The 10,998-nt window shown below is 30.3% G+C and overlaps 1 protein-coding gene across 8 annotated transcripts; it reads left to right on the forward strand.

Moving 5' to 3' along the window:
• Positions 1-6,526: 6,526 nt before the first annotated feature.
• Positions 6,527-9,497, forward strand: LOC119687299. 8 transcript variants are annotated; one of them, XM_038101564.1, is made up of 5 exons: positions 6,528-6,636; positions 7,816-8,330; positions 8,398-8,670; positions 8,734-8,881; positions 8,948-9,497. In XM_038101564.1, exons 2-5 carry the CDS (start codon positions 7,869-7,871, stop codon positions 9,136-9,138), a joined length of 1,074 nt encoding a protein of 357 aa, XP_037957492.1. In that variant the 5' UTR covers positions 6,528-6,636; positions 7,816-7,868; the 3' UTR covers positions 9,139-9,497. The 8 variants fall into 8 exon arrangements, with proteins under 8 accessions (XP_037957484.1, XP_037957492.1, XP_037957491.1 ...); XM_038101557.1 differs by lacking the exon at positions 6,528-6,636 and adding exons at positions 7,226-7,313; positions 7,384-7,444 and having other exon boundaries at positions 8,734-9,497; XM_038101558.1 differs by lacking the exon at positions 6,528-6,636 and adding exons at positions 7,226-7,313; positions 7,384-7,427 and having other exon boundaries at positions 8,734-9,497.
• The last annotated feature ends 1,501 nt before the right edge of the window (positions 9,498-10,998 follow it).

Raw genomic sequence — 10,998 nt, forward strand, 5'->3', positions numbered from 1 at the left:
TATCTACATCAACGCGTCCAGATGTTGCTCATGCTGTAAGCACATTGAGTCAATATAATGCAAAATTTGGTAAGTAACATTGGATCAGTGGTGACGCGTGCCCTATCTGGCAGGATATGCGGCACTTCTACAATGTTGTTTTTACATGTACCACTTAAATTAAAAATGATAAATTAAAATATATAAGCAGGCCTATTCTGAATACTCCCAGGGAACAAAACTTCCTATTCCCACGTTGTTCCCAAACACACAATTCCCTTATTCTGAATTGCTTGGGAGACAGCAGTTTTGGGAACAACAACAGTTTCAAATTTGTTTTGTTAAATTTTGGCAACCATGCCACTTTTTAATGACGAAAAGTGCGAAAATGAGCAAATCAAAGAAAAGAATTGCGTATCATATGTTGATTTAAATGTAAATCGCATTATTTGTTTGCTGCACAAATTATCGGAAATAAATATTAGTTATTTTATGAGTAAATAATAAATAATGAAATAATAAATAATAAAAAACTTTTATTTTAATGAGTAAAATAAATATATAAAAAGAATTGTGCATGAGCAAAATAAACCAAATGCTAAATTCTAAATTTTTAACTCTTTTTTAAACTAATTAAAAAACAACCTTACGTTATGATATCAATTCTTCAATGTCTTTATTTTCAAACATTCACTGCTTTTATACAAAATTGGCGTAAATTATAATTTAATTTTTTTATATAATTAGGATAGAAATGTCCTTCATGCTTCAATTAATGAACTAATAATAGTTTATAATTGTGCAGATGTTACAATAAAATAGAAGCAATGTTTTACCTGCACATAATTGCAAAAGTTTATTTTAACTTATTCTAGGAATCCCATTTATTTCAGAATTTGGTCTCCTTTCATTTTTCTATTGTTTTAAAAACAATAGTTAACACTTTAATTAGTGAAAAAAACCCGTGTTAATAAAATAAATAAATAAAAATTTAAATATTTCAAATTTGTTATAATTTTATTAAAATAATAATTTTAATAAAATATATTAAATGAAAATTTTGTTATATTAAATTTATTAAAATAATTTTATTAATATATATGCGGAAAACTAATCAACTCTTGTGGATAAAATATAAAAATAAAACTTTGAAAATATTAAATTTATTGTAATAATTTTATTAAAATATATTCAAAAATCTGATCATTTTCAGTTACTTTTATATTAAATTAAACTATTTTTAATACTTTTTTAACTTGTCTCCCCAACAATTTGCTTGGGAAAGAATTTGTGCAAAATTGGGAAAAAACTCCCATTCCCATGCGATTCAGAATAGCAAAATTGGGAACAGGGAATAAAACTCCCATTCCCAAATTATTCAGAATAGCAAACTTGGGAACAGGGAACAAACTCCCATTCCCATGCGATTCAGAATAGGCCTGAAGATGTTTTATTAATAATAAATGTATTACATTAGGCAACAATATATTCACAATATAACATTTAATAATTCATTAACAAAATAACATATTAAACAAATTAAATAAATAATTTATATATAAGTTTAATATTATACCAATATGAAATAAATACAACTTTTCACATATATCTTATAACATCAAACCAACTTTTTTCAAACAAAAGAGTTTGTACTTAGAACCTTGCAATGTATAAATGTGCGGCCAGCTACTCCGCACACAAAGCGGTTATTATTCGCTGGAACAACAGCTAAAAGGTGACATCTAACCACAAGTTTAGCACATCGGCAAGTCAACATGTTGAATTGTTATGCATGTAGTTGATATTCGAATAGAACAGAAAATACTCCCATACAATTCCCAATCTCTATTTCTCATATTTTAAGCACATTATTTTGTTCATTCTACTTTTGTGCACACTTATGACAGAAAATTATGAATGCAATTGCTTAAAGGGGAAAGGCGAAATATGATAGAAATGTTTTGCGATGTGAGCTGCAAGCTTATGAACACAACTAACGATCATAATAGCTAAGAGAAGCAAATTAATTGAGTTTTAACTTTAATTGAGTTAAACTTTAATTTTTAAAAATATATATATGAAAATATAATAAAAAGTATTAATTCTTGATGTAAAGACATTTAATAAATTTATATATATTATTTGACCATTTGACCATTTGCAAATTATGTTAGGATGTGCGCCGCAAACCTCCGCACCTTAGAGCAGTCGTCACTGCATTGGATAGGGATCAAAAGCGTGCTGCAGTATCTGAAGGGTACATAAAACTATAGTTTAATGTATGAGAAATCAAACAAGCCATTAATAGCATATGCTAATGCAAATTGGGATCATCTTCTTGATAACGAAGATCCTATACTGGATATAATTTTTTACTTGCCTGTGTCTGTGAGTTGGGAACCACGAAAGCAACGGACAGATGCAATGTCTAGTACAGAGGCATGTTTAGTACATGGCCTTATCGGACACGGTGAAGGAAATCACACACATTTGCCGTTTTCTCGATCCAATTTTGATCCAAAAAGACGCGACAGTTATTTATAACGATAACCAAGTTGTCGATAAGTTGACGGAAAATCCTGCTTCTCATAACCGCATGTTATGAGAAAACATGTTGACATTTGTTATCATTTTGTTCGATTTTTTGCTGCTGATAGCATCGCTGAAGTCAAGTACCTACCTACAGATGAAATGTTGGCAGATGTGTTTATGACAGGTTTATCATCCGCAAAAAAGAATTTGTCAGCATGTGATAACAAGTAAAGAGGCTTTCTGGAGTACAGTCCCAGCAGAATGGGCGAAAATTACTGTTGAAGACTCAGAAGCTGGTTAATTCAATGCCAAACAGATTGAGTGAAGTTCTAAAACAGCGTGGCTATCCAACAAAGTATTAAATTTAACCTTATATTATTATTTATACTGATTTTATAAGCTTTTTTATAACTGAACGCAGATGTTTTTGGGCCTTAATTTACTTATTGCGTGAGTTTCATCTCGTTATTTTGAAATTTAAGAGAATAAAAACTTTTAAGTTTTGTTTTTGCTTTTTGAACTTTAGAAAGTAAAAAATAAATGTATGTAAAAATTTTAATTTAAAATATATATGTAACATACATATACATATTTATGTCGTGCTTCTATATCACGTATCAAATTTCGTAAGGTGAACGCAGACTTTATTGGCTATGTGTATATATCAGTAACAAAGTATAAGATACGGAAATGACATGTCACCGAAGATAGATCGGCTGATAAATGTCTTATTAACCGATGTTAAATCAGCGATGTATTATCGGTTTAAGACATGTATAAACATACACCATATATGCACATATATATGATTGCATTATATGTGAAATAACTAATCTTGGAAGAATAATTTATGAGGACAACACATGTAAAAGTCAAATGTTGTGTCGCCGTAGACTAAACATTTATTTTACATTCTCTTGGGTGGTATTTATACTTATACATATAACTTCATATTCGAGTCGCCGGGGTATCTTACATTAAATCTGTTCTGGAGGAACTAGTACCGAATCTCAACACAAATTTACACAAATATTTTCAAGGGATAAAGTTTCAATGCAGATAAAGCTTTTTATGGACCTTGGCATTCATAAAAAAAGGATTTTTGTTTTAATTTCAAATGTTTCAAACCCATAAGTTTTTGGGGATAGATTAAGACTTCTCAACAATAATTCGGTACAACTGGATGTATTGCTGAAATGGCTTTTCCAATTTTTTGAACATTTAAAGAGTTGCTAACTTTTTATTAGGAATATAATTTATACCAATGGGTGAAGTTGCAACTAAATTCTTCTTCAGAAGAAGGTATTTTTAGAACTTGATTGTTTGAATGTTGAAGTGGAAATGAGCAGTTCGTTTAAAAAAGATAAAAAAAAACTGTTACTTTTCTCAATAAATATTTTATTACATTTTGTCATTATATTGAGCTTATATCAAGCTTATTAAACTTGAAATATATAAAAACCTCCAACGATTTCACTTAATATAACGTATTATAATTATTGGATTTGCGATTTGTATTGAATCTGTGTAATATTTGTCTGGGTATTAAAGGCACCCAAAACTTAAGTTTGATTGTGAACTGTGAACAAGCCTGGATATTGACACAACTTGGGCTCCAGTATTTCTTTCTTGAACTTTGCTTTCATGTGCTACAGAAGATTCGACTGGTTAAGACTTAGATACTTCCAATTTACTTTGGCCTATGTGAGAGCTACTACATTTGGAGTATATAAGCCATGTTGTTCTTTAACTAGCTGCTGAAATAGTTCGTATATCAATTATCGTGTGTGATTGGCAGAAGAAGAAATTGAAACGGAAGGTTTCATAGTTGAAACCTTGAAATATTTTAGACTAGATGCAGAGTCATGAAATAGCTTTTATAGTTGCCTATCAGTAATAATATATAAAGATTTCATTTTCATAAAAATCCATATTCACAGTAAGAAAACAAACTCTTAAGATAGCAAACACTTCTGCCTGAAACATTAAAGTACAGTTGCAAAGGACTTTGTGCCTTTATTTTTCCCATCAGTTTAAATTGTTATCTTTTCTTGTGTAGAATTGGCCCTTCTTTCCAATCTCTTCTTGAGGAAAGTTGTTATCAAAGTATATAATCTTTCAGATGTAAGTCTAATAATAAAGTCATTCAATCAGTCGTTTATAAATGCCTAAATTCTGAGATGCAGCTTTATAACTATTTTAGTTGATCTACTGGTCATCCTGTTTATTGTCAACTGCGTAGAATTTACTGTTCTTTACGTATTACTAATAAATTAATAGGTTCTTGATATGGGATTTATTTTTCCTATTTTAGATGAAATTGCTTCAGTCGGTCTAGTCTTGCCGGTCTATGGATTAGTGTTGGTTTATGGGAAACTAATAGAATTACTGGTGAGTGATCAGAGTTAAAATATAAACATTCAATGATACTAAGATGACTATTATTATTTTTGTATTTTTGAAAATGAACAGCTCAATTAAATATGGGATCTTGGTTGTATACAAACATCATAAAGAAGTCATTTGAAATTATATCACATCCTATAGACCCCAATTAAAGTCATATATAATATTCAGCTATTATTTTGAATGTATTGGGATTTCTGCTAAGGGAACAGATTATCCAACTAATAAGAATTCTCGCTAAGGCAGCAAGATATTCTTGTTTTTAGCAGAATTTCAGCAATTTTCGCTATAGGAGCATTATATTGATATCTTTTAAGGTAAATTTTAGATTTCAAATGATCATTTTATTTAAATTTGCTCTGTTTTTATACACACTTCTTAGTACTTTTAGTCCGTTATATTGGAATTATTTTCCTCAACAAAACTTTTTTAATCCAGATTTCTTAACATAAGTATTTAACATTAACATAGCTCTCTTAAAATAAATTTTTTAACATAACTTCTTAACATAACTTATTTAAGATAAATTGATCTTAACATAACTTATTTAATATAACTAATTGGAATACACTACAACATCCTATAGACCTAAATTAAAGTCATATTACGAACATCTATAAATTAATTAATACAAAATAGAATTCAAGTAAGTGGTAATATAAATAAATTCTGGTAGTCACTACAGTCACATTATTAACAATTCCATAATGCTGAGTTTCTCTTAAAGAGCTAACCAAGCGTGTCTCTGTCTAGCTCATATGGGTTCCGTGGCTCAAGGATATCTCGGGCAACTGTAAGGCGGACGAGTTTCCCAAGGCTCACTGACATGCATTTCTTAGTTTTTGATGTCCCACTTTCAACCTCAAAACTGGCAATCAAATCCAAATACCTGAGTATAGTTTAACAAAATTGGGCAGATAACCCTGCTGTCAGATTTCGAGATTGATCTGGCTCAAACTGGACAAAAAACGAATTAGTCAGCTAATTCAATTAAGTTTTAACCTGCTCAGATCTGCAGTAATCGGTTTTATCAGATCAGTGCTTACTAGGAAGTCATGCTATAAAATTGGATCTACCCTACAACGACTTTTGCTATAGTTGTGGATCAACAGATGAGGAGTAAGCCAAGCTGTGTTCCATCTCAAGTAGCGTCCTCAGTGTCCATTATTGGCTAGGAGAAGATGTAAATTCTTCAGAACCTCTTTTCTTACCGACCTGACTGCACTGTTGACCTGTAAATTATGGACTTTCTCAAATTTATAGAATCGTAAAGTTGGTTCACTTTTACCGGAATAGGGGAGTCGTGCCTATCGAAACTGCTCGCACTTTCACCTCTAGTCTGCGTATGTAGAACGCTGTTCCGCGATAACACAATTGGCTATTATTTGAACTCAAGTCGGTTTCAGGTATAAGTCTGCCATTGCACAAGTCTATTGGAATACCCACTCAGGTATATTTTTAAACTCGGTTTGTGATCAACTCTACTGTTGTTGAATCAACTGTTGAAAAACATTTTACTTTAATGAATCTCGTTTTCATTGTATATTTTTTTCATATAACTCGAAAACTCGAAAATTTTTATTCGATGAAGATAAATAAAAAATTCTTATTAAAAATTTGTTTAAATTTTTTGATAGTGGAAAAATTGCTTTATTACAAAATTACTTTATTATTTAAATTAGGCGTGACTGCCAGATGCTGAGTCGACAATATTAGTTGGTAAGTGCCAGTTTTCAGATATTTATAAAATATTAAGATTTTCCATTCCTTTATTGTCACATAACCTAGGTGTTATTTTATTATCTTCTTTAAAACAGTTATAAACCAGGAAGCTTTCCGTCGTCTTGTTGTTTTTCGCGGCATCCTATTATTTGAACAGTTAATTTCAACCTTTTTATTGGTCATACATTTTGTGGACACTTAAATATAAGTTCTCTGTGCCCGAACAGTTGAAGCCGTTGTGTTGAGTACGTTTTGATTTAGTTAAAAAATATAGATTTTGAAGTGTTAGGTATGTCCGACAATATATTACATAAATAAATATACATTAAATATGCAAATATATATCTGGGTCAATCACTTGATGAATATAGTAGCTGCCTGTTATTTAACCAGCAGTGCTTGACCAGCAGTGCAACCAATACTAAAAACAAGGAGAAATGTTCTACGCCATTTCTCCAAGATACAGTGCTTATTGATTTCTTAAAAATTTCGAATCTCGTCATCGTTGTATAGTATATAAGTTTTTATATGAATTATAATTCAAAAGTTTTTATTCGACAGATGCAGATAAAAATTTTATTTTTAAATATGTTTAAATTTTTTGATAGTAGAAAAATTACTATACAAAATTACTTTTTTAATTAAATTGGCCGTGAGTCGACTTGTACCCGCTGGTGAGTGCTTTCAGATATTTATAAAATATTAATATTTTCTATTTTCTACTAAAAATTCTATTTCGCTTAGATGTTCTATTTATGTAGGTATTAGAATTGTGGAATTCATTGAAGGTAATTGAATCCTGAAGGTAATTTTATTCAAACAGTTTACGGACAGTATATTTGTTCATATATGAGTTATAATCGTCTATTATATGACATATAGTTTATTAATATTCACATTATCTGAAATATTCATAGTTAAGTAATATTCGCATATATATTTTCTATACAACCAGTTTGCTTTTCGTCGTCTTGTTGTGTTTGTCGGTTCCTTTATGCTCATTACTCTTTTTGCAATATAACTTTCGTTTCACCTTATTAGATGACCAAATTAGGTAATATCAGTTTTCACATGGACACATTTGAACAATTTGGATTTTGTTTACACGTATCTGAAAAAACTATTAAAATGTTCTATAATACTAGTGAAATTAAAATTTTAAATATTCTTTTAAAGTTTAAAAGCAGCTTGGGCTGAAATAATTCTTCTTTCAAATTAAATGCACTAAGATGGACAGATTTTACGTTCCAAAAAAAGTTAATCGCCATGTATATCATGCGCTTCAGGATTTGACTTCGGTCCAAGGCCTTAATGAGATCTTAAGTGAATCTGTTCTCATAAACACTGTACTCTATCATATGAGGAATTTGGTACCTGTAAGAGGATTAAGGTTTTACATCAAAGTCTCTATAAAAAATATGGAATTGATGAATATCATTACACGTATTGATAAGGATACACTTCGTTATAATTGTGATCCAAGGCGTAAGTCACAAATCTTACTTTCTCAGCAAATCGATCCAGAACCAAATGTGATAATTCCCATGAATCAGAAGAAGAAAAGAAGACGTCGTGGGTATAGGAATTTATGTGATACTTATAAATGGAAAAGAAGACAAAATGTATGTAAGCGGAAACCTAAGGAAATATTTTTTGGTAATGATACATATCATTATCACATGCCTACAAAAGTAAGTCAAATTTTAGTTTTAATATTGATGACATATTTTCATATATTAAGTTTCAATATCTTCTAAGGGTGTGCAAGCAGACGATCCAGTTGAGCCAATGGATATTGACGACGTCTATCTTTCTGCAGGGTATGAAGTGAACGCAACTTTTAATAATGTGGGTCAAATTTCACCTTCGAATGTTGCAAATAATCCGAGAAATAAAGAAAATCGTCGCTATATTCGTAGGCGCAAATGTTTATTGAGTCCTTATAAATGTACAAATACACAGAAACCACCTAATCAAAAGTCAAAGAAGATAGTTTACTGTAATTGTGCAAATCATCACTTCAATACAAATGTAAGGGAAATATGAGTATTAAGTTGATGACAATATATTTTAAAAGTTTTTGTTTGTTTTGAGGGACCGAATGTAGAAGATCCAATTGAGTTCGTGAATGTTAACGATGTCAATTCAAATGTAGATCAGGAAAGAGAGTCACCACAACCAATGGACGTGGACTACGTCGGTTCCAATGTAGATGATATATTACAATTGCCTTGCGATAACAGTAACTATATAAATAATGAATCATTTGTCTTAAAACTAACACAACAAAACAATACCAACGTTCCAGTTCAGATGAGACCCAATAATGATGAAGGAATAGGAGCTTGGAAATATAATGAATTCAAGTACTGTCGTTACAAAAATATTATCAACGAAACTCCATATCATAATGATCTGCACGCTATAATTCATGATGACACTTTCAACAACGCAAGTTTACGTCAAAAAAGGAAAGTTAACGGACGAAAAACTGTGTAAAAGTTTAAACTTGAAATGCGGAAAAAATTGTTAAAACACAAAAATCTGATATCCAGTGTCAAGATAGCGAAGTAAAATATTTACCTACATGCTTAAGTATTACAATATTTGACAGAGGAAATACGAAGGAATATTTTGCAAAAGATATTCAAAATTAATGGCGACTCAACAAGTAACGTGAAATCCAGCAAAATTCTAACCAGAAATATATTGAATATATGAAAGATTCTTTAGAATAGTTAACATATATATATTGTAAGAAATCGATAGATATGATATTATTTAGATTCGTCAGCTAAATTTGTTGGTGTCTCATTAAATCTGATGTATTAAATAAATTATCTTGAACACAATCATAATTGCGTGATGTTATTAGTATGTATATGACTAAAATAACTGATGGACATTGTTGATACGACTAGACTTCCGAAAACAGTGGCGTTTCGCAATAAAGAAATTGAGAAACAAGCCAGGCATTATTCTAAGTAAATATACAAAAGTGGTTGTGGATTTGGTGATTTGAATGAGCATGTCTTTTGTGGTCTTTTGTGGTCCCCAGCTGCTCGGATTGCGTGACCTAGACAGATGAACTGGTCTATAGGTTTTCTTTTGTTGTTAATGTTAAAATTTTCCAAGCTTCACGCATTTATTATCATTACCTTCGTCTTCGTTCTATCAAGACTGACACAGTTCGATATTCTTCGTTTTTTTCTATGCCACTTTTTAACGACATACTTTCAAGGACACAACCTTGTCTCACGCTGGAGTAAGTTTTGTATGGTTCTGAAAACAACACAGGCATATTCATATGATTTAAGTTGGCAGCCATATTCCTCGTAGTGTGCTTTGATAAATGATATAATATTTTATATAGCGTTTTCGAAATTTTATTCTTCTCTAAGCTGTCGAGTCAGATTCGCAAATATGTTCAACGATGTGAGTAATGTAAGAAATTTATTCACTGATTTCTTAAGGTTGAGTCTAGTATTTCCGTAATCGGGTTGAGCAAGATGCTGGAAAACATCTTTAAGGGTAAAAGACATTTATTTACTGTTCAAAATACCACTTTCTCATAAAAACGAAAAGAGCGGATGTATTGGCTCAACTATGTCTAATAGATATGCTTTTAGTGACTCTGGTGGAATGTTATCAATGAGTGATAATTTGGTGTTTTTCAGTTCCAACTTTTACATTATCTCAAGTATATACCCTCCTGTTTAACAAAAGATTTATAAGAAAAAATTTTTCATCTGTCACGCAATTGACTTTTGCGTGATTAACCGCTGACTTCTTTGTGACATATAGAGAGTCTAAATTTACCAAAGTGTGTAAGACATAACGAATAAATTTGTATGCTTTTGTAGTAAAAAATAATAGAAATCGTAGTTCACAGGTGGATCGTAAAAAAACGACGCTTGATTTATAGATAATGCCTGTGCAAAACAATGTTATTGATATTATGAAATCATTCTATATAAATCTTATTATAACCGACTTTATGATTAGGCTTGTTTTTAAGGTAAATCTGCACCTGAAAAATGATATATATTATTTTTTAATAAATATTTTTCCTTTTTATATTTTTTTTATTTACATCGTTAATTTATTTCAAAATCAAATTTTTTTTATTATTTTTTAAAACACATTTAGTGCAATTGATGACCAGTTTAAGCAAATATATTATTTTTGTATCACCATAATAATGTAGAGGGGTTCTAAAATGATAAGAATGTGCGTTAAGTAATACTTGAACGAACGGCTTCTTAGTTTTATAGTAAATATGAAGCAGTTGAGAAGATATAAAAAACATTTTCCAAATAAAACAAATCGATCAGATAACTAATATTATTATAATATAAA

Source organism: Teleopsis dalmanni, chromosome X, assembly GCF_002237135.1.
Source record: "Teleopsis dalmanni isolate 2A chromosome X, ASM223713v2, whole genome shotgun sequence".
NCBI lineage: Eukaryota > Metazoa > Arthropoda > Insecta > Diptera > Diopsidae > Teleopsis > Teleopsis dalmanni.

What these genes read in the sequence shown, in the direction of transcription:
- LOC119687299 (XM_038101556.1), top strand. Translation starts at nt 7,869, where the DNA reads ATGGACAGATTTTACGTTCCAAAAAAAGTTAATCGCCATGTATATCAT. An exon ending in ATTATCACATGCCTACAAAA is followed by an intron (nt 8,331 to 8,397) that starts GTAAGTCAAATT and finishes ATATCTTCTAAG; the next exon opens with GGTGTGCAAGCAGACGATCC. An exon ending in ATCATCACTTCAATACAAAT is followed by an intron (nt 8,671 to 8,733) that starts GTAAGGGAAATA and finishes GTTTGTTTTGAG; the next exon opens with GGACCGAATGTAGAAGATCC.